Source organism: Dromiciops gliroides, chromosome 3, assembly GCF_019393635.1.
Source record: "Dromiciops gliroides isolate mDroGli1 chromosome 3, mDroGli1.pri, whole genome shotgun sequence".
NCBI classification, from domain to species: domain Eukaryota; kingdom Metazoa; phylum Chordata; class Mammalia; order Microbiotheria; family Microbiotheriidae; genus Dromiciops; species Dromiciops gliroides.
Window position 1 is genome coordinate 254,205,740 of NC_057863.1, and position 25,642 is coordinate 254,231,381.

Genomic DNA, 25,642 nt, shown 5'->3' on the forward strand with positions numbered 1-25,642 from the left:
TTGGATGAAGTTTCTACACTTGGAGCTCCCTTCATTGATTAAATCCTTGGTCCAGACCATCCTTCACCATAAAAATGAAGTCTATTTTTTGATGTTTTTTCAAAAGTATTATTTTAAAATATTACAATTGTACAAAGATTGTATGCAGTACTTTGACAAAATAATTATTTTTCTGATGCTTTCCTGCTTGAGGATCTATAATAATTGGCATCTCCAGAGGATGCCAAGCACAATAAGATGCTCCAGTTAATAAAAATGAAGAGATCCTCTTTCATCATCTGGGAATAAAATACTTTAAAGGTTTACACTTCAGGAACCGTATTAGCTAGGGCAGGTTTCATGTAGAAGCTGGCTATATATGCTGCTGCTTATAATGACTGCATCATATCTGTATAGCCAGCTCTCGCTATTTTTAAACAATCAGATCATAGTTCTTCCTTCAAGGACAAGTCTCTGGGCCTCTTAGAGCTCTTTAACGTTACAAAAAGAATTGTTTCATCTTACCCTCACAACAATCCTATGAGTTAGCTGGTCTGTAATACAATCCACTAATAAAGAACTTGATTTTAAAAATATTTAGGTGCTCACTTGAACTCCCGTTTTTATTCAAACATCTCTACCCTGACATCTAGCTCTTTCTACGAGTCTACGCTCTGAAATCTTGTAGCTTCTATCCTCTATGACTCCCCAGTAGTATATTATAAATACAGCGGATACATAAAATAACGAAACAGAACCAAGTGTTCTTCCGTTTACCCTTTCATCCCGCTCTCGGCATCCTTTAGCTTTGAGTCTGATGGAGCCCTAAACCCGAGAGGGGAAGCGGATTGGAAGAGAGTTCGGGCCAATCGCTGGGAGGCGGGCCCCCATCGCTATGGTGATCGGTTGGAGGAGGAAGAGGAGGCTTTGCTGGCACCTGGTGGGGTGGCGTGAAGCGCAGCCGGTGAAAGGAAAGGAACTGCGGGTCAGTGAGCAATGTCGGACACACGGGAGCAGGCTGCAGACCGGACGGTATTCGTGGGAAATTTAGAGACGAGGGTACGAGAGGAGATCCTCTATGAATTGTTCTTGCAGGTAACACGCCTTTTTTCCCGTAGGCGTTTGCGGAGGAGGTGCGGGCAGGGCCCACAAGCTCGGCTGGGCTGGGCTGGCCAGGGAGGACAAAGTACCGCCTCCTCTGTTTTGCTGACTTCTTTAAAAGTCCCGATCTCTATAGCCCTAGCCTTAGGAATTTAGGGCCAGGTGAAAAGGTTTGAACCTGCGTTGTAACTCAGAGTGGTGCAATGGAAGGAGTTAATAGGCATCTCAAAGGTAAAGGGGATCATGTAGAGCTGGAAGGGGCCCTAGGACTTCCTTCAGCCTCCTTAACTTTGATAATGATGAGACAGACTGAGAGACGCTGACTTGCTCAACATTACACTTAAGGATTTGAGAAGTCAGTGAACAAGCATTTATAAAGCACTTGTCTGCCAAAAAATATGCTAAGCGTTGGGTATAAAAAGAAAGGGAAAAACACCCAATAAAATAAAATAATCTCGTTCCCTCATGGAGTTCACATTCTAATTACCAACACAAACAAAACTGAATTAAAGAAGATATTTACAGCACCGGCCCTGGATTCAGGAGGACCTGAGTTCAAAGGTGGCCTCAGACACTTGACACTTACTAGCTGTATGACCCTGGCCAAGTCACTTAACCTTCATTGTTCCGGGGAAAAAAGATATTTACAACGTAAATGAAAGGTTATCTCAGAGGAGTGTGGGCTGCATTTAACTTCAGTTTATTTAATCTAACCAGTTCATGTTAGAGATGGGAAAAATAAGGCACAAAGAGGTTGTGACTTACTTGTTTCCAATTGCAAAGATAGTGGAGGACCTGGGATTTAAACTCGGATCCTCTGACTCCAAACACATTCTGTGTATTTTTCCCTGCATAGTGCCTGAATTCAGAATAAGTTCATAGTATTATAACTTTAGAACGAGAAGAGACTTTAAAAATCACCTAATTAAACACCCTCATTTTACTAATGAGGAAACTGAGGACCAGTGTGGTTGTGTTTTTTTCTCAGGGTCACATTGTTAGAAAGCATTAGAGGGCAGGATTTAAAACTACCTCCTCCAGTGCTCTTTCAGTTTCATCATGTTGAAATCATAGGATATGAGTTCTAATGCTACTTCTGCTTTTTACTTCCTGTGTGACTTATGAGGAATCATTTTACCTTTTGGGGATTTGGTTTCATTATCTATAAGATTAGGATATCGAAGTTAATGAATGACTTAATGAAGTTTCCTTCCGGTTCTAAATCCATAAATCAATATCACATTCTTTTCCAAGCTAAATTAAGTCAAGTTAAGCCTTCTTTTTCTTTTAGCCCTAAAAAACCCCACTCATATAATAATTGGATCATAAATTCAAAGCTACTTCAATTCCATTATTTTAAAGATGAAGAAACTAAGCCCCAGAGAGGGGATTGTCTCAGAGCTGGGATGTCAACTCAGGTCCTTTAGCACCAAATCCAGTGACTTGTCTTACTTTCAAAAGAAGCAACTAAAATTTCATTGTCATCCTTTTTATAAGTGTATGAAAACAGGAGGTCTTGATAACATGAATTAGTCTAGCCAAGCTTTGATGGAAATATCAATTAATATTCACACTTATTTAGTAGGTTTTTTAAAAAGAAGACTCCTGCTGTGAGTTTGAACAACAGAAAACCTTTTAAATTTAACGTATTACTGGGAAGCTGAATTGAGTATATCAATACACAGTGAAAATGAGGAGTGCCAATATAAATGTACCTAAAGAAATCAGTTGCAAAATTGTCTATGGCAATAAGTGTCAAGACAGGAGGTAGTTTATTTCAAATAGTCTGTAATTCAGTTTAAAAAACTATTAAAATCTTAACCAAAAACTATTAAACAAAATAGTGGAAGAACTCCATGCTGTCTTCCCGCTCTAAAGCCAATGGATCTTTCAGAGGATGTTGACACTTTGAAGTGTAAAGTTATTTAACTAAATAAAATTGGGTAGTGAACCTTTATTTTTCAGAGATAATTCTGTATTGGCCCTTTATTGCATAGCCTCTTTTTTTCCCTTTGACTGATTTTCCTGGAGATATAGTTTGTAAAAATACTTAAAGGGCACTTTCTTCTTGTCATTTTTTGCTGTTACTAGGTTTTAGCACGAATTTTTGTAGCCATAATTGTAAATCCTTATTTAATGAAAACCCATGAAATGAACATTATGGGAAATGATGAAGAATTTGGGCTATATGATAACCATAAAACCTGAAAAAAAAGTTGTTTTTGAACTGACATTTTCCATTTAAAAATCACTGCCTAACTTTCTTTATTTTGTCTTTCCTCTCTTTCAGTTTGAGATTATGAACTTTTTCATCATATCTAAAGATGTCACTCCCTCCCTTCTTTTGGGAAAAGCCAGTGGATTTGGCAACAAGGAAATCATTAATGACCTTTGAAAGAGCAAGTTCAGGAGAGTTAGTAAAGGCATAAAGAGTACAATGGGGTTGAGTAAGTTGGAGGATGATGAAATAGAGGCAGTAAGTACAAGATATTTGGGTAGTAGAACTTTTATGGTAAAGGGGAAGAGAGAGAATGATAGCTTTAAGATTTAAGGTATGGCAATGTTAAGAGAGAGAGATTTTGTGGGAAGTTTTGTTTTTGGATAACCAAAGCATATTTGGGGATGGAGAGGTAGGGAAGGAGAAATGAGAAAGTGCTATTAATAAAGGAGGGTTAAAAAAAATAATAAAGGAGGGTCCCAGAAAATCTCAGAGGAATTATTTCAAGGATATTAATGGTAGAATAGAGTTTAAAGAATTCACTGTCATGGACTTAATGTTCAACTACATGTTGGAGCTATAAAGACAAAAACCAAACAGTCCTTTCCTCAAGGAACTTACATTCTTCTAGGGACATTTAGTAATATAAAATATATACAAAGTAAATATAAGGACTTTGGGGTAGGGCATGATGTATTGGAGGGAATAGAAAAGGCTTTATATAGGAGGTAGTGTTGGAACTAAACTTTGAAGGAGGCTAGGCTTTCTGAGAGGCAGTGGTTAAGTAGGAGTCTATTCCATACATACACGATAGTTTGTACAAAGCATGGATATGGGAGGTGGAATGTCATGTGAGAAAGTAGAGCAGTTTTCCTTTAATGGTTAGTGTGTCAAAGGAAATAATGTGCAATATGTAAGGAAAGACTGGAAGATAGCCTGGAGACAAGGCTGGAGGCAGTCCTCATGCCCAATTTCAGGAGTTTGCATTGATGTTACTGTTTGTCCTTTATTCTTTTTTAAATTTTTAAATTAAAAACAAAATTTTTTTTTAGTGAGGCAATTGGGGTTAAGTGACTTGCCCAGGGTCACACAGCTAGTAAGTGTTAAGTGTCTGAGGCCGAATTTGAACTCAGGTACTCCTGACTCTAGGGCCGGTGCTCTATCCACTGTGTCACCTAGCTGCCCCTTGTCCTTTATTCTTGAAGAAGACCGTGACATTGGGAGGTGATGTCATGACTTGCCGTGAATTGGATTTAAGTGAGAGAAGGCTGTGCAAGGTTAACAACCTTACTTTCTCTTCTAGAGCCATCTGGGTCCAGCAGCAAGATATACATCAGGACCACTGGAGATGGCCCTGGATGTTTAAAGCAGTTGGGGTTAAGTGACTTGCCCAGGGTTACACAGCTAAGTGTCTGAGGTGAGATTTGAACTCAGGTTTTCCCAACTTCAGGGCCAGTGCTCTGTCCACTGCACCACCTAGCTGCCCCAAGAGTTTGCATAGTGGTTAAAAGGAGGCCAGAGGGTGAATGACTGGGAATGCAGAAAATAGGCTGAAACACCAAATATATCAAAAGAAAAAGCCTCAACAAAAGTGTACTACACAAGCAGATAAGGCAGGAAGGATTCTAGAACACAGGATGAACAATTTGCAAAACAACAAAGAAAACATAAAATTCTCTTCATAATATGAAGGAAAATGAATGATTAATTCCAGAGGAGGGACAGAAACTGGGGAACTCTAGAGATCACGAAACAAGAAGAAACTCCAAAATGGTTCAAAAGAAAAATAAAATTAACAAAGAATGAAATTAGGAATGAATTTAGATCAGAAATTAGAGTTCTCAATGTAGGATTAAAAAGAGTAGAAAAAATAAATGTATGATGACAAATCTCTAAAGAAGTAGAGTTGTGAGAAAGAAAATTAAAAGATTTAGAATATGAAAATATTAGTATGCAGGGCATTTTGGCAGAAGGGAAGAAAAAGGGACAATGGTAAAAGAATACATGAACTCTAAACAATCTAAAATAACTAACTGAATGTAAGGTATAAGGATCATAGAATTCAGTAAAAATTTTAAAAATCTGCATATCATAATGCAAGAAATCATAAAAGAAAACTGTGCAGAACTTCTGCAGAAAACAAAGTATACATTGAAAGAATCCATATATTACTCTGGAAAAAAGAAGTCTTTCCAACTCCTAGACACGGAGTAGTTAAATTTAATAGTGTTAATGACAACAAATTTTACAAGCAGCTAGGAGACAGACATTCAGATTTGAAGGAAATAAAAACTGAATGGCAAATTTATTCCACAGTTTCAAGAAATCAAATGAGGGCTTGGAAAATACACACACAAAGATGCACACACACAGACAAACATACACCCCTTCCACGTGTGTATTTAAAGATCAACTTGCAGCCCCAAATGCCATACCCTACAAACTATAGCCTCATAGTCAATGAAGAAAGCGTGTGTTTAAAACAACAGTATATGTAGTATTTCTGAAAAAAAAAAGTCAAACAACTAAAATTCAGCTTCATAGCTGAATTCTTGGGATGTAAACGCTTCGAACAATAGAACTCCAAAAAAAGGTAAACAAATACAATTTAAAAAAGTAAATTTATGTTTAGAGGCTATTGTGTAAAAAGAAAGATTGACCTGTGGGATAAAAAGAAAGAATAAAAAGAAACTCTAAGTGGATAAAAATGTCTTAAGGGTTTTAAGCCTTAAGTATATAACAAAGAATGAAAAGCGAAGAGGAAAATTGAATTGACGCTGTATGAAATCATAAAGGTGCATCAGTGTCTTATGTGGAAAGGAATTACCATGGTGGAATGTTAAATAAAAGGGGAGAGGTCAGGGAGGGGTCAAAGGGAAATGAGTGATACCAAATACATGGCCAAAGAATAACTATTCTTATACTTTCATTGCAAGGAATAGGTAAGGGGTGGGAGTTGAGGGAGGGCATGTGGATTGAGACTGGGGTCTGATCATAGGGCAGGAAGGTGTAGCTGTCCAACATTCTCATGTGGCTACAGGTGTCTGTAGAAGTAAATAGGTGATTTTAATATGGGGGTGGTTTGTACATTGGGAAGTCACCTTCTCTGAGAGAATAATGAATGAATAAGTGAAAAAGCCTTTATTAAGTACTCACTATGTGGCTGGTACTGTGTTAAGTCGAAAGGGATATGAATACAAAAGCAAAGCAGTCCTTGCCCCCAAATAGTTTTACATTCTTAAAGGGTTTTAAATGTCAAACAAAGGAATTTGTATATTATCTTATACTTTAACTATTTGGATAAGGGAGTAACATGGTCAGGTTTGTTCTTTTGGAAAATTATTTTGATAGTCCCTTAGAAGATAGATTACAGAGATGAGAGACAAAGCACAGAGACTTAATAGAAGACTATTGCAGTAATCTAAGCAAAGGTGATGAAGTCCTAAATGAAGAAGGTAGCTGCATGAATAGAGAGAATGTATGTGAGATGTATGGGTACAAATGACAAGATTTAGCAACTGATTGCATCTAGAGAATGGAAAATAATGAATGGAGTGTAACTGAGGTTGTGAACCTGGGTAACTATAAGGAAGGGGATTCCCTTCATGGGAGGAGGAAACTTTAGAAAAGGGGCAGATTGATGAGAAGGATTGGATATTTTGGGTTGTTAAGATGTCTGTGGGACATCCACTTGGAAATGGCAGCTTCTCCAGTAAAACGTAAATGTCAGGAATTATTTTGTTTTTACATGTGTATCTCCAGCTTTTTTGTATTTCTATCCATAGTGCCTAGCACATTGTTGACACTTTAAAAAAATTGATGTCCAATAGGCAGTTGGTAGTGTAGAACTGGATCTCAGGAGAGATGGGAGGGTATAACAAGTAGATTTGGGAGACATTTGCATAGAACCAGGAGAGAACAATGTCACAGAATCCTAAAAAGGGGTAAGTATTGAGGAGGATATGATAAACAGCGTTAGAAGCTACACAGAGGCCAAGAAATTTGAGGACCGAGAAAAGGTTATTAGCATCAACAGTTAAGAGATCATTAATAACCTTGGAGGAAACAGTTCAGTAAAGTTGTCAAATTACAAAGGGTTGAAAAGTCAATGGGAGGTTAAGGAAGGGAGGCAATCAGTGTAGGTTTTTTTTCCCCCCCCACACGAACAGAAATTTGTCTGTGAAAGGGAGAAAGATCTAGGATGAGAAGATAGATGGGTAAAGCAAACTAAAATCCCACCATCTCTAGGAAGCCTTCCCCTACCCCTCTTAATTGGAGTGCCTTTCCTCTTTCAATGATTTCCTATTTACCCTTTACTTATATTTGTTTGCTTTGTTCATATTTTTTATTTTGTTTGTATCAGTTTTGCATTTTCTTTCCTCCATTTGATTATAAGCTCCTTGAGGGCAAGGACTGTCTTTTGTACCTTTGTATTCCTACTGATGAGCACAGTGTCTGGCACTGAGTGGGCCAATAGTAATAAAAATAAACACCTATTTATTGATCGATCAACCATATTATTAGAATGATGTAGATAACATTTTTATAGAAAATTTTAACAACTTGTTTGACAAAACAAGGATGATAGTCCTCAGGGTCAAGACACATGAAAATCATTTGAAGGAATTAGTTATATGTAGTCTGGAAAAGTGAAGACTTGGAGGTGATTCAATAGCTTTGTTCAAGTATTTGGAAAAACTCATGTAGAAGAAGGAATAGATTAATTCTGCTTTGCAGATGGCAGAACAAGGAGAAATCTGTCAAAGTTGCAAATAGATAAATTGATGTAGGGATGGTAGTAGACTTGAGGTAAAGAAAAACTTCTGAACAATTAGAGCTATGTAGAAGAGGAAATTGAAAGGCCTTAGAAGGTATTGACTTTCAGACAGAAACTGGATGAACATATTTCATACATATTAGAGGAGTCTCTTGATATGGAAGGTAGTACTACCTGATCTCTTCCAACTGTGAAATTCTGTAACTAAGAGGTTTCTTAAATTATTTTACATTTCTAGATTCAAGGTCCCTTTTATGTAAATATGATTTTTCTGGGACCTGAAGCTTTTTATAAAGTTGAATATTGACCGTGTATGTAAGGAGGAAAAATGAATGTTAAAAGGTTACATGTTCTATTAACTTCTTTTCCAGTTTTGGTAATAATGCTATGTCACCTAAATAAAAAATTAACATTATATTGTATTTTAAAAATTTTATTTTGTTAAATAGTTCCCAATTACTTTTTAATCTACTTTGTGAATTTGGTACCTCTGATTTAAAGACATTAAATATTATGTTTAGGAACTTACATGGCTTTAAAGTTACAACCATTGGGGCAGCTAGGTGGCGCAGTGGATAAAGCACTGGCCTTGGATTCAGGAGGACCTGAGTTCAGATCTGACCTCAGAAACTTGACACTTAATAGTTGTGTGACCCTGGGCAAGTCACTTAGCCCCAATTGCCTCACCAAAAAAAAAGTTACAACCACTGACCATTTTTTTGAGATTTTTATCTGGGCCATGTAAGAATTTAATTTTAAAAGGTTGTCATTCAAAATATGAGATATATTTAAACTATTTTGAATTGAACTGTTTATTGTTGTTGATGTTCTACTAAAGTACCCACTATATTATATAACAAAGATTGTGTGTTAATACTTATACAAAATATAATAATAAATTATATTTAAATAATTTGTATAAAAATAAAATATTCTTTTTCAAGACAGAAATTCTCTAAATGGTTTCAGATATGATAAACTTTTCTTATTAGTTCCTAAGAGTACATATTATGAGATGCCTGAGTAAACTAATGGTGCTATATTATGTTAAAATCTGTGATTCCTTGTTTCCCCAGCAAACCACAAGACAGGTTTGCATTAGTGTAATATGCTACTAAAACATAGGATATCAACAATATTTAGATATATGAATTTACATGTATCTGTTATTAGTTATTTTTAAGGTTATGATTTATAATGTTAAAACTAACATAAAAAAACAACTTTTGAGATTTATGACAAAATAACTTTTAAGTTCATTGCAGGCTGGACCATTAACCAGAGTGACCATATGTAAGGACAAAGAAGGAAAACCCAAACCTTTTGGATTTGTCTGTTTTAAGCATCAAGAATCAGTATCCTATGCTATAGCTCTGTTAAATGGAATCCGTTTATATGGTAGACCAATTAATGTGCAGTATAGATTTGGTAAGTCCTGTACTTCTTGAATTTACATTGTGACAACTTAAAAAGTGGTACTTCTGTTTTATTTTGTCATTAATATATAGGTCAAACAGATAAGCCTATATGTTCTACCAAATTTACCAAGACAAAACTTAAAGAATAATGGGTTGAGCTATAGTCTTGGCTATGCCACAAACGTTTATTGTGTTAATGAATTACTAAGCCTCTAAGAACCCTAGTTTCTTCATCTGTTATATGAAATATTTGGCTAAGATGATCTTTTGGGGCTTTTTTATCTATTATTTTGTTTTAATATAATATACTGTCATTCCATTTGATTGAGTCTTCTAAATGAGCCAGGTCCATGGGTCCAGGGGAATTTTAATATTAGAATTGCAAGTTTTTGGTTCCCTTGTCATTGTTGATTATGAAATATTTGACCTTTTTGATGTGGTTTTCTGCTTAGTAAAAGCCATCCTGTAACCAACTTTCTGTGTCAGTAGGAAAAACTTCTAAGAGTAGCAACAGCATCAATGGACTTGCCATCCACGAAAGGGACTGGAATGACTAAAAACAATTGTATTGAATATCTTACTGATAGTTGCTATGCCTATGATACCCAGGGTTTCTCTCATATTTGCATTTGTCAGTGGTTGTAAATGTCATCTGTTTTCATCAATACTTGGCACACTGTTGCATAGTGACACCATACCTCTTAGGAATTAGAGAACCTTGCAACAATAGTGCTATATGTTCTGGAGTTTTCTGGACCTAGCCATGTCTCTGGAATAAGGTTTATTATTATTATTATTATTATTTGAGGCAATGAGGGCCGTGACTTGCCCAGGGTCACACAGCTAATAAGTGTCAAATGTCTGAGGCCAAATTTGAACTCAGGTCTTCCTGAATCCAGGTCTGGTGCTTTAAACACTGTGTCACCTAGCTGCCCCTTAACATGTAAAAGAATCCGAACGAGTAGTTTACATTTCCTATTGTTTGATTTTCCCCTTTGTATTAGAAACAATCCCTTCTTGGGAGAACTTCTTGTCTCAATTTATTTCTGGCAAGTGGAAAATTAGCTAAATAAGAGCTTTTTTGGGGAGCAGTCTTTTAATTGTTATTTTTTATTTGGAATCTTATTTTTTCCTAAATTACATGTAAAAAGAAATTTTAATGTCGATTTTTAAAACTTTGTGTTCCAAATTCTCTTTCTCCCTCCTTCTCTACCTCCCCTTATGAACTCACACAGCTCAATATAAGTTATGCATGTGTAGTCATGCAAAACTTTTCCATATTAGTCAGGTTGTGAAAGAAAAGAGACAAAAAAAAACTTTAGAAAAAGGAACTAAAAAAATTATGCTTCAATCTGTATTCAGACGCCATCAGTTCTTTCTCTGTACATGGATTACATTTTTCATAAGTCCTTCAGAGTTGTCTTAGATTATTGTATTGCTGAAAATAACTAAGTTATTCACAGCCGATCATCTTACAATATTGCCATTATTTTGTATACAGTACATTTCACTTTGCATCAGCTCATGTTACATGCTTTTTAAAGAGCTCAGCAGATAGTTTTTGTTTGGCAGATAGATGACCAGTGTACCTAAAGGTTTGTCTAACATGTATACCATACACTATCCCTCTCATTCTTTAATGTAAGGTTGCATTTTTTATATCATTACAGCTTTGATAGTTAAAGCCTCCTACATAAAAGGGAGAGTAATACTGATGGTTTTAAATATATAAATAGTATCATTTGCTATAGCATTGTTCTTATATAATTTTTATGAAATATAGTCATTCTGAATATATAGTACTTATAATTCAGTAAGAATCATGTGTATGTGTATGTATTTTATGGAATAACTCTATACTATCTCTTCATTTGAAGTCATAGACATATATTTCATATATCTGTTTTTGAATCATGACCATTCTGTCACTTTATTAGATTTAGTGATAAATTAGGGGGGGAAACTAGTTAAGAAATTAAAACTAACATAATCTTATGGTCTTTTGTAGGGAGTTCCCATTTAGCTGAGGTCAATAACCAAGGTGCTGAGAACTATGTTAATATAAATTCACAAATATGCAGGTAATGAAATAGTTTGTAGAAAATATTTGAAATACACTTGTTCCAATGAAAATGAAAGCTTAATATGTATGTGTGTATATATGCATATACAGATGTATATGCATATATACACACATTTCTCTGTGTGTGTGCACATATACATGTGTAAAAAGTATAAAGCCTTGTGACCAAATTCAGGAATAAAGTAAGGTAGACCTATTATAATCAAAGAGAAGTGAAAATAGGGTATTTTAGAAAAAATACAAATGATTATTTTCAACTGCAAGTGTTAGTACATTAAATATTTTATATTATTTTCTGTAATTATATTTTTGGGTTAAAGATTGGTAGACTAGACTTACAGGTGGTTCTATTTTTAGTCATCTGATCTGAAGCAGAGATATAGCTGCTTAATCTCTGAGACCATCCCCAAAGGGTTGTAGGGCTCAGAGAAAAATCACACGGTGTTCCTCCCTTAACATTTTTATGCTGGTGAAATCTAATTATAGTAATTACCAAGGGCAACTCTAAAAGAAAATATCATCATACTTTACATAGGTAGCTATCACTTGTGTTCAGCCAGTGCTTCATCCATCCATACAAATAGCTGATTTCGACCCTGGTTTTACCTGTCCTCTTCCCTTCTTTACCCATTAGAGAACCTGCTACCACTATCATAGGAACATCTGAAGTAGACACTTTTGTGCTTTTTAGAAAATTTAGAAGTGTAAGAAAGTGGGAGGAATGCTATAAAATTCAGGAATTGGTCTTTGAGCAAAAAAAAATAAGAAAGGAAATAAATATTTATTGAGCACCTAGAATATGCCAGACACCATACTAAGCATAACATTTATTTCTCATACCCCAGAGAAGTAGGTGGGTTTTTTTTTAATTTGAGGCAATTAGTTAAGTGACTTGCCCAGGGTCATATATCAAGTATGACTTTGAAGCTGGATTTAAATATATTTAAATATATCTTTGCCCATTTAGAAAAATAAAACAGTTCATACTTTCAAGGAGTAAATATTCTAATATGGGAGATAACACAGATTTCAGCTACAAGTTAAATGGGAATTTTCATTTCCTTAAGTAGTAATAGCAAAACAGAGGCTAGTACCTCTTTAATAGCATTTCTACTGATAAAATCATAACAGTTTCTCATGTTGAACCATTTGACTGTGCCAAAGTGTGGCAAGAATTCTCTTTTCTGGGTTTTCACTAGATATAGTTTTAGCATCTGCAGGAAGTTGCAAGACTGTGTCTCCAAAGGTATTGCTTCCCAAGAAGATGACTGTGGACAATGGGCTAGAAGCATTACTATTCCAAAAGTTCTTGGATTCAACGACCTGGGATGTCTCTGTTGGGCCCAAAGGTGGTCAAAATTGTTGTTGTGGTGGTGATTTAGCTTTTTTGGCATATGATGCTTCCTAGAAGGGATATTTAAAATAATGTATGAATCTCTAGATTTCAATGTTCATACTTCTTTTAATAGAAATGAAGATGTCTGGTCAAGATCATTTCCCATACAAACCTTTACAGCAAATGATGGTAACTTTACTCAGGAATTTGGCTTTCAGAATATGGTAAGTTTAATATTTGTTGTTATTGGTTAGGGAGAGCTACCCATTTTTACTTGTGTTTTCTTTAGCATGGGAAAATCCCAGTGTGGAAATTTCTTTCACCTAACACATATCAGGAATTCCTCCATAACTTATAGTCTTGGAGAGATAATACCTAGGGTACTAGGTTGGCCATGATCTTATAGCTAATATGTGTTAGAATCAGAACTTGAACCCATGTCTTCCTGATGCCAAAAACAGCTCTCTCTGTATGTCGGTTTTCATTCATTTGGCATAGTTTGTAATACCAAGTTAAAATATGATGAGAGAGAAAAATTGTTTAGAGCAAATCCTGTTGTTTTACAGCCAAAAGGTACTCTGAGGAAGTTGGTATATCACTTTCATATTGTCTCTTACAGTGTATTGATATACTACCGCATTATCTTTACACTGAATCCCCACATATCTATTATATGAACAAGGAGATGGAAAGGAGGAATTCCATTAACCACAATTTGTCATTAGAAAGAGACAGAGGGGGCAGCTAGGTGGTGCGGTGGATGAAGCATTGGCCCTGGATTCAGGTGGACCTGACTTCAAATCAGGCCTCAGATACTTGACACTTACTAGCTGTGTGACTCTGGGCAAGTCAATCCTCATTGCCACCCCCCCCCTCCAAAAAAAAAAAAAGAAAGAAAGGAAGAAAGAAAGGAAGAAAGAAAAAGAAAGAAAAAGAAAGAAAGAAAGAAAAAGAAAGAAAGAAAGAAAGAAAGAAAGAAAGAGAAAGAAAGAAAGAGAAAGAAAGCAAGAGAAAGAAAGAAAGAGAAAGAAAGAAGAAGAAGAAAGAGAAAAGAAAGAGAAAGAAAGAAAGAGAAAGAAAGAAAGAGAAAGAAAGAGAAAGAAAGAAAGAGAAAGAAAGAAAGAGAAAGAAAGAAAGAGAAAGAAAGAAAGGGAAAGAAAGAAAGAGAAAGAAAGAAAAAGAAAGAAAGAGAAAGAAAGAAAGAGAAAGAAAGAAAGAGAAAGAAAGAAAGAGAAAGAAAGAAAGAGAAAGAAAGAAAGAGAAAGAAAGAAAGAAAGAGAAAGAAAGAAAGAGAAAGAAAGAAAGAGAAAGAGAAAGAGAGAGAGAAAGAGAGAGAGAAAGAGAGAGAGAAAGAGAGAAAGAGAGAAAGAGAGAAAGAGAGAAAGAGAGAAAGAGAGAAAGAGAGAAAGAGAGAGAGAGAGAGAGAGAGAAAGAGAGAAAGAGAGAAAGAGAGAAAGAAAGAAAGAAAGAAAGAAAGAAAGAAAGAAAGAAAGAAAGAAAGAAAGAGGCAGAGGATATATGCAGTCTTAAAAAATATAAAGACCGGGACAGCTAGGTGGAGGAGTGGATAGAGCACTGGCCCTGGAGTCAGGAGGACCTGAGTTCAAATTCAGTCTCAGACACTTGACACTTAATAGCTGTGTGACCCTGGACAAGTCACTTAACACCAAGTGCCTCATCCCCCCCCCCCCAAATATAAAGACCGCTGTTCAATACATGCTTTTTCATGTAACTTTTCTGTAGTTGACATAACTATGAATGCAAATCAGTTCTTATCACATGGTTCTTTTTTATTTTCTCATGAATTGTCACTGAAAATTCATCCATCCTGCTAGAGGACTTCCACTCAACCTTTTAATAGCTTGACTATTTGTTACTTGGCCTGATTTTTCCTCTTCTGGTCACGTATATCTTTCTTCTATTTTGATATATACTATTTCTCAAGTATAATTTAATATAGGGATAGCCATGATTTCATTAGCATAAGGAACTCCTGGATGAGGGAACCCCATTTTACCAATACAAATTGGCACCTTGTCTGCAACTTATAATTTTAAAGATTTATCACTGACAGATTAGATCAGTTATCCAGGGCCACATTACTAGTATGTTTCAGAGGCAGAACTTGCCTCTACTTAAGGAAATGAACATACACTACACCAGAGGTGTCAAACATGGCCTATGGGCATCCCAAGTGCTATTGAACCAGATTAAAGTGGTAATAGAAAATATTTAACAAAATAGACAAAAACAAAATAAAAATAGATAACACAATATTTGAAAACTACATCAGTATGTGATCTGAAAGGATACTTATATATGGATTTTCTATTTGAAAATCTTTTCTATTTCGGAAACTCTTTTCTATTTTGGTTTGACACCACTGCCATAGACCATTCTGCTTCTACTATTTTTCCTCAGTATGAGTCATCCTTGATAACATTTTTCAGATTATTTAATATAAATATGGATCTCTTTATTGCTGTTTGGATTTTTAAATTCTAAATTGTGGCATTATATGGTTTCTAGTCATACAGCATTACAAAGATAATATTGGCATTAAATAAATGAATGTTTGCAGCAATAAATAGTCAAGTATTATTAAAAGCTTTCATTTATTGAAATGCTATTCAGCCTGAAAGTCTCCTCTTATTTTACTGAAGCATGTAACCAAGATAAATATATTGAGAGAACCTGTTCAGTTATAAATTATAGTCTGATTGATAGGTATTTTTCATCCACTTTGTTTTTCCTCAGCTCTAAATGTTTGATCCTTATAGCTGAGTGGAACCTGAATTCCCTTATCTGTAAAATAAGATTAATTTAAAATTAATAATTAAGGCAGTTTTTTTCCTACATCATCTATCCATATTATAGTGTTGTCATGTATTTCAGTTCCCTCTTATGTCTATTTCAGAAACTTATGCATAGCCACTGTGCCTTCTTTACCAATAAACACTTTGGTTTAATAAGCATTTATGTATCTTATATATACAGATTGTTACATTTATCATCTTGTTCTTATACATAAATCTTCTTTTAATCATAGCAATATCCTGTATACAATCTGATGGCACAACCTTCAAAATACCAGACGGCACCACCACTAGCTTCAAGCTTTTCTGTACTATCCATGCTAAATCCTATTTCAGATTTGGATGCTAGATCAAGTTCTTTTGAATTTGTTCACCAACCAAGTGACTGGGACTATTACCTAGTGAATAAAAGAAAATGGCATCCGGAAACTAGTGATAGTAGCACAGAAGATGACATAGGAAAAGTAAGAGAATGTAACCAAAAATACAGGAGGTATAAGAAGAGAAAAAGAAATTAATATTGTGTTTAAATGAAGATTTAATCTAGATTACACTTGAAAGAAAATTGCACTTTTGCACATCTAGAATAATTATTATTTGTGACTTATTTTTAAATGTTATTGTATAACCACTTTGATATTGGTATTTAATGTCATGCTTTGAATGAAGAAAAGTTGAAAATGATGTATCGACATGCTTGTTATCTATTCTTAGGAGTTAGCGCAGCCTCAGCTAAAAAAATACACTTTGTTCATGGTAATGGGTTTTTATGGAGCCAATCAATCAATCAATATTTATGGAATATCTTCCCTGTATAAGGCACCATATGTTAGTCATTCTATGTTCTCTACCTAGTTCTCTTTGTCATCAACAAATCATATTTGTAAGGACAGCAATTTCCCCCCAACCCGATACATAAAGTTAAAGGTAAACAAATGCATTGTTTCTAATGAATAGGCTTTATTCCTTTTCCTAACAGTTGTCATAATTATTATATTCTTCGATTCAACTTTGTTTGTTATGGGTCTTTGAGATTTGTGAGATTCCAATGAAAGGTTGATAGTCACAAAACTGCTTATTGGTTTTCTTGGCTTGTGGGAATATCATTAGGTGTATATATACAAACTATACAGATAAAGTAGAATTTACATCTTTGTTTTTATTACTAAATCATATGCAAATTAGCTTTCTTTCATAAGGTATCACTCTTAACAAATTTGCTAGCATTTAGGGTAGATTTATTTTAAATTGATTTGTCTTGATAACCTAAATCCCTATTAAGTGAACTTAATCTTTTTTTCCAGTCTATTCAAGTTTGATATCTCTCTAAAGCATTTTGTTTTGCAACTCAGGTCATTATAGAATTGATATTTCAAGATAAATCAGCAAATATTTATTTTAGGATAAGAGATTATGCCATTAGGAAAATGAATTAATTTATTAAATAATTTACAATATTAAATAATTTACAATGAATTATTAATCATACTTTATAATAAATTACATTTATTACATAATTTTCAAAGTTGTATCTTTTATCAGATTAAGTCTGTAACTACATTGGAGACCTGAATAAAGAATTGCTTTTTTATTTGCCAAAGTTTGACATTTTTCTCTCTGGATTAATTGGCTAATCGTTAATATTTAAGGATTTCTTTCACCATATTGCACTTCAATAATCATTTTCCTAAAACTTGAAATATATAAATTTATATTTAAAATAAAAATTAGAAATTCAAAAAGCTAGCTGGTGGCTAGGTCATGCAAACTATAGATCTCAATGCTCACAGTGTAGAAGATGAATTCAGATCCTTCTTCAGACCCTAGATATGTGATATTTGGGTAAGTTACTTAAGTTCTCTGTGCCTCAGTGTCCTCAACTGTAAAAGGGGGATAATAATAGCACCTACCTTTCAAGGGTTGTTATAAGAATGAATTAGTTAAACTCTGTAAAGCACTGTATAAATGCTAGCTACTAGTGTTGGGTTATTATTATTATTATTGCTTTTATTAAGAAGTTAATTATAGTTGTGAACAGTTTGGAATTTTTAAACATGGAGTTTTAAACATCATGAAAATTTAAAATACTGGAAATGTGTAGAAATTAAATGTGGTTTCACTGCTATGGAGAATTCATAGATAAGGAAATTTCCTCTACCAATGTAGGTTGGCATACTCTTTGCAATGCATAATCTTAGGCAGGTAAAATTGTCTAGAATACTAAATGGTTAAGTGACTTGCCCAAAATTATATAGTTAGTATAGCTAATATGTTGTAGAGATGGAAATTAAACCTAGTTCTTCCTGGCGGCCTTTCAATATTGTATAATATGGTTCATTCTTCATTGATTAGACAAACTGGAAAAGAAAAGTAAACTTTCTTTTATTTTCAATTCTTGAAGAATTTGATAATTTAGAATTAATCCAAACAAAAAAGTCCAGACTTCTTAAGAAGGCTCATAATGTAGGCCTTCATATTCTAAACTTATTCTGCCTTTCCAGACTTATTTCATACCACTTATTCCCTTTTACTTTTTCTATAGTTTACCCAAATTTGACTACTTGGCAATATTTAGATGTGTCCTATTCTTTCCCTCTTCTTAATCTTTGGTTCTGCTGTTTATTTCTTCCTTCATACCTGATCTCCGCCTGTTAAAATCCTGTCTAGCCTTTAAAGCCATGCTCAGCTACCACCTACCTTCATTCAATAAATCTTTCCCAAATTTCCTTCCTTTGTTTGTTCCACCCATGTGATCATTTGTTCTCTCAAAACCCATAACAATTTGTTTATACTTCTTTTAGGACAATTAATTATATTCTATTCTATTTTATATTATAGTTATGTGTCTGTATTTTTTTTTCTTCCAGCCTCTTCAACAGCCCCCTCCAAAAAAAAAATTATAAATTCTTCAAGGGCAGGAACCATATTATTCATCTGTACATTTCACATGCAACAATAATTTGTTTCATTCAATTCAGTTCATGAATTAAGATGTTTGTTATGACTTACAGTTTTTGGTGTGACTCATTAACACATCTATTTCATCTTTAACCATTTTTTGTAAAATATCATTGGGGGGCCACTATAATATAGTGCAGGCAAGAGGTGGCAAGGTACAAGGTGGTAACCATATGAAATGGGGACAGACACAAGAAATGGTGAGGTAGAATAAACAAGATTTAACAAATTTGGCTTCTGCCACCCACTTATGCCCCCTAAAAACTGTCTACAGCTGTTTGATTTAATTTGCTGGTGTGTGAGCTTTTTCTCCATCATGAAATGTGGGGGTTTAAATAGTCTTTTCCTTGTTTTCCTTTGTTGAAAAGCTATAAAACATTTTTATGTTTTGCACAGCATAGTAGCCTCTACTGTTAGTGGAGGTTAACTGTAGTTCAGGTTGTGGTCGTGCAAAAAATGCTAATGTCTTGGGGCAGCTAGGTGGCGCAGTGGATAAGAGCACCGGCCCTGGAGTCAGGAGTACCTAAGTTCACGTCCAGCCTCAGACACTTGGCACATACTGGCTGTATGACCCTGGGCAAGTCACTTAACCCCAATTGCCTCACTTAAAAAAAGTGCTAATGTCTGAGGTGGACAGCCCCAAAAAGTAGCTTCTACTCAGCCTTTCTGGACTAAGTCACTTTCTTCTCTCTCTGAACCCACTTCCTGGTGCTTCTTCTCTCAATACAATATGCTGTGTATTGGTGACTCTTGTAGGGAAAAGGTGCTTGGGACTGTTTGTTCCTCCCATTCCAAATCTTCTGAGAAACCTTCCACCCCAGATACTGGAGATGTGTGTTTTCAATGGAGTTGGAACTGCTGTAGATATGCATTTATATACATACATATAGAGATAGTCACACATACATATATGGGAGGCACACCTGGTAATTCTGGGCCCACTCCCTTCTTCTCAAACTAATTCAGGGAGAGGGAAAACAGTTAATGGCTGTCTTATGTAAAGGAGGGAAAAAGTCATTTTTATTTACTTTTTATTAAAAACAATAAACTATGAGCATTTTTTTTAAGGGGAAAAAACTATTCTCCTTAATACGGACTATGGGATCATTTTCTTGCCTAGGGGGAAAAGTAGAAAAATTTATTACTTTATTAAACATTATCTTATTCAAGATCTTCATGATTTACATTTCTTCCCATTCCGAAGTGTTATGTTTCTAAAGCTGTGATATCTCCAAATTTTGTGGACAAGTGTTTAGAAGACTTTAAGCTTTGGTACTTGTTGGGTACTGCTCCTTATCCCTTTTTCCTTTCTCTAAAAATAGCACTAAAAAGTTTTTGAACTTCTAAATTCCCAGTGCTAATAGCCTATGGTATAGAGTATTTTGGATATTGTTTATTAAGAATTGTTCATTTTTAAGTCAAATGTTCATGGATTTTCTATGCCAACAATAAGCATTTTGCAGTATTAGACTATGGTGTTTAGATCTATCTCCATTCAATGTTTATGCAAAAAGCTTATCCAGCTTCCCAGATCACAAGTCTTTTACCCTGTCCAGGGAAAAAAGAGTCCATTTGATCTTGTTACTGGATGACATTTAACTTCCAAAGGAGATAATTCAGAGTTTTACAAAACTTTAGTCAAAGTCTGTAGGTGTCTTTTGTGTTATAGGGAATTTCGAATTATTGTAATAAATGGAAATGTCTTGAAACTGTGCTAAAATGAATGTTAAAAGCTTAAATTTCTTGAAAACCATTTTTCTCTCAAGGTGTATCAGTTTTATTTGCATATTTATATCAGGTCTGTTTTAATAACAAAAAAGCCCATTTAAAATACTAGGTATATAACATTTTCCTAACTTTTTTCCTTTCCTTTTCTTTCTTTCTTCTTTCTTTTCTTTTTTGCTTAATAAGCAAAAAAAAATACTATCAAGAAAGTACTGGGTATATGAAGAGTGTATCAAATGTTATTAATGTGTAATTTAATAGGATGTGTAAATACTTGTGAAATTAATTTTTGTTTTGTTTTGGTTTTGGCCTGGCAATGACAGTTAAGTGACTTGCCCAGGGTCACATAGCTTGTAAGTGTCAAGTGTCTGAAGCCACATTTGAACCCAGGTCCTCCTGAATCCAGGACCAGTACTTTATCCACTGTGCCAGCTAGCTGCCCCCAAACTTAAATTTTAAAAGTGGTTTCAAATTTAATTTTGAGGACTTTTAATAGAGGACAGGTCGGAAACACGTTTTAGGTTTAAGCACAAGTACATATACTATACATCATATTTAAAATGTTTTGACCTTTGGAGAGCAAATTCCAATTCTCGATTCTTGCCACTGAAGTTATATAATCAAAGCTGTTTATTCACAAGGCAATAATTATAACCTCTACCTGATGACTTGCTCTGTGAAAAAATGAGTGAAGGTTCAATGTGTGCAAGTAATAGAAGTTTTAAAAAACACCTATTTTTAAATGTTCCCAATAGAATTCCATTGTGTATATAACTCTATAATAATAAAAGTATTCTCAGTAGTAACAAACTGTGATTATTTCCCTATGAATTAATTTCAGAGATTAGTTTTATTCCACATTTTAGTCAAAAGAGAAAATTGTATTCACAGAAAATCACATTATCACACATAAATTTTTCAACCTCTATAATTTGGGCCATCTAAAATCTTTTTTTTTTTTTTTAGTGAGGCAATTGGGGTTAAGTGACTTGCCCAGGGTCACACAGCTAGTAATTGTTAAGTGTCTGAGGCCGGATTTGAACTCAGGTACTCCTGACTCCAGGGCCAGTGCTCTATCCACTGCACCACCTAGCTGCCCGGGTCTTCTAAAATCTTATTCTTTTCCCTCCAAAGGCTAAATTTCAGCATAGATTATTCTTATCAGGTCATTACCATGTATACAGGTGATTGTGAAAATTCACTATCAAGTCCAATATTATTTCAAGGGTGAAAAGTTTTCCATTTTAGGAAGCATTTTTACACCTTACCTGATCTCTATAAATAGTAGCAATACTTAAATTATTTTTTAAAAAGGCCCTAAGAGACAGTCTTGGGAAGTTATTGAATACATTTAAATAATACTTATAATTATAATTTATAATAATTTATAATAAATATTTACATAATTTAAATTATATGAAAGCAATGTTTCCTTAGTATCTTTTATATTATTACTCAAACAGAAAAACTCACTCATCCTTAAGAAAGGAGACATTATCACTGAATTTGCTCAACATTATATTATCTAATACCTTTCTGTGTGTCAAAGTATGAGTAGACTCAATAATATTTTCACAAGATTTGTGTGCCTGAGAAACTTAATAAGTGCAGTGCATCTCAGAATATTTTGTAATTCCTCTTATCACAAAGACAATCAGTTTGGGGCATTCTTTTTATCCTCTAAGTAAGTAGTTCAAGGATTCTGGTAAGCACAGCTCCTGAGCCATTTCACATTGCAAGGCACTGGGAACAAGAAGGCCAGTTCTTTAACTCTAGCCTTATTCTCCCTTAATACAGGCTATGTGAAGAGTGAATGAGAAGGAAGAATCAAGGTAGACTTCCAGGTTGTAAATTTGAGGTAGTGGGCCCCAGAAACAGAAATAGATACATTGGAAGAAGGGAAAGTTCATTTGTTTGAGGGGGAGATAATTAATTCTGTTTTAGACTTTCTGAGTTTAGATGCTTATGAGACAACCAGGTAAAAATGTTCAGTAGTTATGATGTAGGGCTAGATTTTGGAAAAGAACCTTGTGGATATATTTGTAGATGAGAGTCATCTTCATAGAGGTTGGACCTGTGTGGTCTGATTAGATCAACTAATTTTAGGTGAGAGTTTATTTTTATTTCTTAATTTTTGGCATGTTTTTATTTAAATTTGTAGTAGTACATAATGCTAATTGTATAATATGGTAAGTTGCAGAGTAGCTGCTGACCTTCATCTGTAGAAAGAATTTCCTTACCTTACCTATGACTTCCCCAAACTAATGAAATGAGAGGTCTAATCCATCTTCCACCTTATCCTATATCCAAATTGATAATGTTGCAAATAAAGTACCCAAGTGCAAGCTAGCGAGGTCACCTTCCTGTGCATTTTTTTTCATTATTTCCCTTGATATTCTTGACCTTTTTATTTTTCCAGATGAATTTTGTTATTATTTTTTCTAGCTCTATAAAATAATTTTTAGGTAGTCTGCTTGGTATCATTATGGGGAAAATGGGGTAGGGGGTTTGGGTTAGGGGCTTGGGGTAAGGGTAGGGGTTTGGGGTCCTTAGGAATTCCTCTTAAAAAATTACACCCTCTTGCACACAAAAGCAGGTAGAATAAGATAGTAGTTTATTTAGAGGAAGTTGAAGGGAAGGGAAACCAAGAGAGAAATCACTGGACTTCTTCTCATGGGGAGAAAGGCATGGCACAGAGCATGGCTCGGAGATACCAATCTCCTCGAGCAGGAGACCAGCAGGTACTTTTATAGAGGACTGATGGGGGTGACCATCTGACTGTGGTTCCCTGGATTTCTTTATATCTCAACTAAAATCCCGCCTCCTATAATAAGTATTTTCTCCTCTCCTTTAATGCTAGCACCTTGCCTCTTAGGGCTTCAATGTCTAGCCCAAATAGACCTAGGTTACCAGTATGGTCACTCTAAAATTTTTGAGGCTTCTATCTAGCTGGCAGAAAATAAAATCAACTACTGTCTACTGGTGTTCCATCCAGTGGCAAGTTCATATTGGTGATACCTAAACTGAAACCCATGTCTAGAGAATAATTCCTTAAAATTAGGGTTAGGCAAATGCACACTAATGACTTTATGAGACATCAAGAAATAATAAAACAAAATCAAAAGCATGAAAAAATAGAAGAAAATGTTAGACATCTTATTGGGCAAATAACTGACATGGAAAGTAGATTGAAGAGAGAAACTTTATGAATTATTGGACTACCTAAAAGCCCTTGATAAAAAGGAGCCTAGACATCATCTTTCAGTTCTCAAGAAAAAAATTGTCCTAATATTCTAGAACCAGAAAGTAAAATAGAAATAGAATGAATCCACTCACTTCCTGAAAAAAGATCCCAAAATTAAATCTCTCAGCAACATTATAGACAGAGCTCCTGAGTCAAGGAGATATATTGTGTGGGGGCCAAATTTAATATATGGAGAGTTAATTGAGTGGCTCACTGTAATATTGGTGTCCCGGAAATAATGAGGGACCTCTAGGTCCAAAGCTCCCTCCCCTCCAAACTGCCTTTTTAGATATTTCTCCCAGGTGAATAAGAAAGGAGACTACCATCCTCTTTTCCACAAATGAATCAGGTTTTATTAATATGAATGAAATAAACAGCAAGGGTGAAATTAATAAAATCAAAGACAAGGGAATAGGGAAAAAGAAATATGGATAATCCTCCTAACTCTAACCTAAATGTATACAATCCCCAAACTCACTTCCAGTTCAGCTAATTCAAAAGAGCAGGGGTTGTATGTTTACTCACCATGTGGGGCTCATAGCTTCAATGGAAAACCAGCTTTGCATCCAGGGCCCATCGGACTCATCTGCTCCTGCTGCTCACACCACCAGAAAAAAAAAGTCACTCTGAAAGAGCCCGAGCTCCCCTCAGTGAGCATTTAATCTTCCTCCCCCAAAAGGGGTGGTCCTTCAAAACTGCCTGTGGAGAGTGGTTTCTCCTGCCAACATCAGCAGCACACATCACCCAGGGCAGGCCAGGTGTGGCTCATCCCAAAAAGTCAGCCAAATTCCAATAATCTTACCACAATTGCAAGCAGTCAGAAAGAAACAATTTAAAAACCATGGAGCTACAGTTAGGATAACATAAGACTTTAGCAACTTCTAAATCAGATATCTTGGGGGCAGCTAGGTGGCACAGTGGATAGAGCACCGGCCCTGGAGTCAGGAGTTCCTGAGTTCAAATGCGGCCTCAGACACTTAACACTTACCAGCTGTGTGACCCTGGGCAAGTCACTTAACCCCAGTTGCCTCACTAAAACAAAACAAACATAAAAAACATAAATCAGATATCTTGGAATATGATGTTCCCAAAGGCAAAGGAGATATGAATCACTTGCCCAGCAAAACTGAGTATAATCTTTCAGGGGAAAAATTGATATTCAATGCATTCCATGAAATAGAGGACTTTCAAGCATTCCTGATGAAGAGACCATAGCTGAATGGGAAATTTGACTTCCAAATAAAAGACTTAAGAGAAGCACAAAAAGGTAAACAGGAAAGAGAAATCATAAGGGATTCAGTAAGGTTAAACTATTTGCATTCCTACATGGGAAGATGATTCTTGTAACTCCAAAGAACTTTTTCATTATTAGAGCAGTTAAAAGGAATTTATATAGAGGACATAGGTATGAGTTGACTATGATGGGATGATATCTAAAAAAATAAAATTAAGTGGTGAGAAAGATGGATGCACTGGGAGAAGGGAAAAGGGAAGGTAAAATGTGTTGAATTATCTCACATAAAAGAAGTGCAAAAGGGCTTTTACAGGGGAGATGGGGGAGGTATGAGGCAGTGCTTGAACCTCAAAAGAGGTGCTCAAAGAGAGAATAACTAACACATTTAGTTGGGTGTAGCAAACTATATTACCCAAAAGGGAAGTAGGAGGGGAAGGGAATAAGAGAAGGTGGGGCTGATAGGGAGGGAAAATCGGGAGAGGTAATAAAAGCAAAATGCTTTCAATGATGCATGGGGTGAAAGGAGAGAGAGTAGAATAAATGGAAAAAATAGGACAGAAGAAAATATACAGTAATCATAATTGTGAAAAAAATTATACAGTAAATATCTCTGATAAAGGTCTCATTTCTCAAATATATAGAGAACTGAGCCAATTTATAAGAAAGAGCCATTCCCCGATTGATAAATGGTCAAAGGATATGTACAGGCAGTTTTCAGACAAAGAAATCAAAGCTATCTATAGTCATATGAAA

The 25,642-nt window shown here is 35.1% G+C and overlaps 1 protein-coding gene across 2 annotated transcripts; it reads left to right on the plus strand.

The window, feature by feature from the left end:
- Window positions 1-886: 886 nt before the first annotated feature.
- Window positions 887-17,288, plus strand: RBM11 (RNA binding motif protein 11). 2 transcript variants are annotated; one of them, XM_043995604.1, is made up of 5 exons: window positions 887-1,074; window positions 9,341-9,503; window positions 11,502-11,574; window positions 13,046-13,136; window positions 15,962-17,288. In XM_043995604.1, the coding sequence occupies exons 1-5, from the start codon at window positions 976-978 to the stop codon at window positions 16,244-16,246; spliced, it is 711 nt and encodes a 236-aa protein (XP_043851539.1). In that variant the 5' UTR covers window positions 887-975; the 3' UTR covers window positions 16,247-17,288. The 2 variants fall into 2 exon arrangements, with proteins under 2 accessions (XP_043851539.1, XP_043851540.1); XM_043995605.1 differs by having other exon boundaries at window positions 935-1,074; window positions 9,331-9,503.
- The last annotated feature ends 8,354 nt before the right edge of the window (window positions 17,289-25,642 follow it).

Bases quoted from the DNA above. Each gene is read 5' to 3' on its own strand.
- RBM11 (XM_043995604.1), top strand. From the start codon at position 976: ATGTCGGACACACGGGAGCAGGCTGCAGACCGGACGGTATTCGTGGGA. The intron at 1,075-9,340 runs GTAACACGCCTT...AGTTCATTGCAG, and splicing joins TCTATGAATTGTTCTTGCAG to GCTGGACCATTAACCAGAGT. The intron at 11,575-13,045 runs GTAATGAAATAG...TTCTTTTAATAG, and splicing joins ATAAATTCACAAATATGCAG to AAATGAAGATGTCTGGTCAA.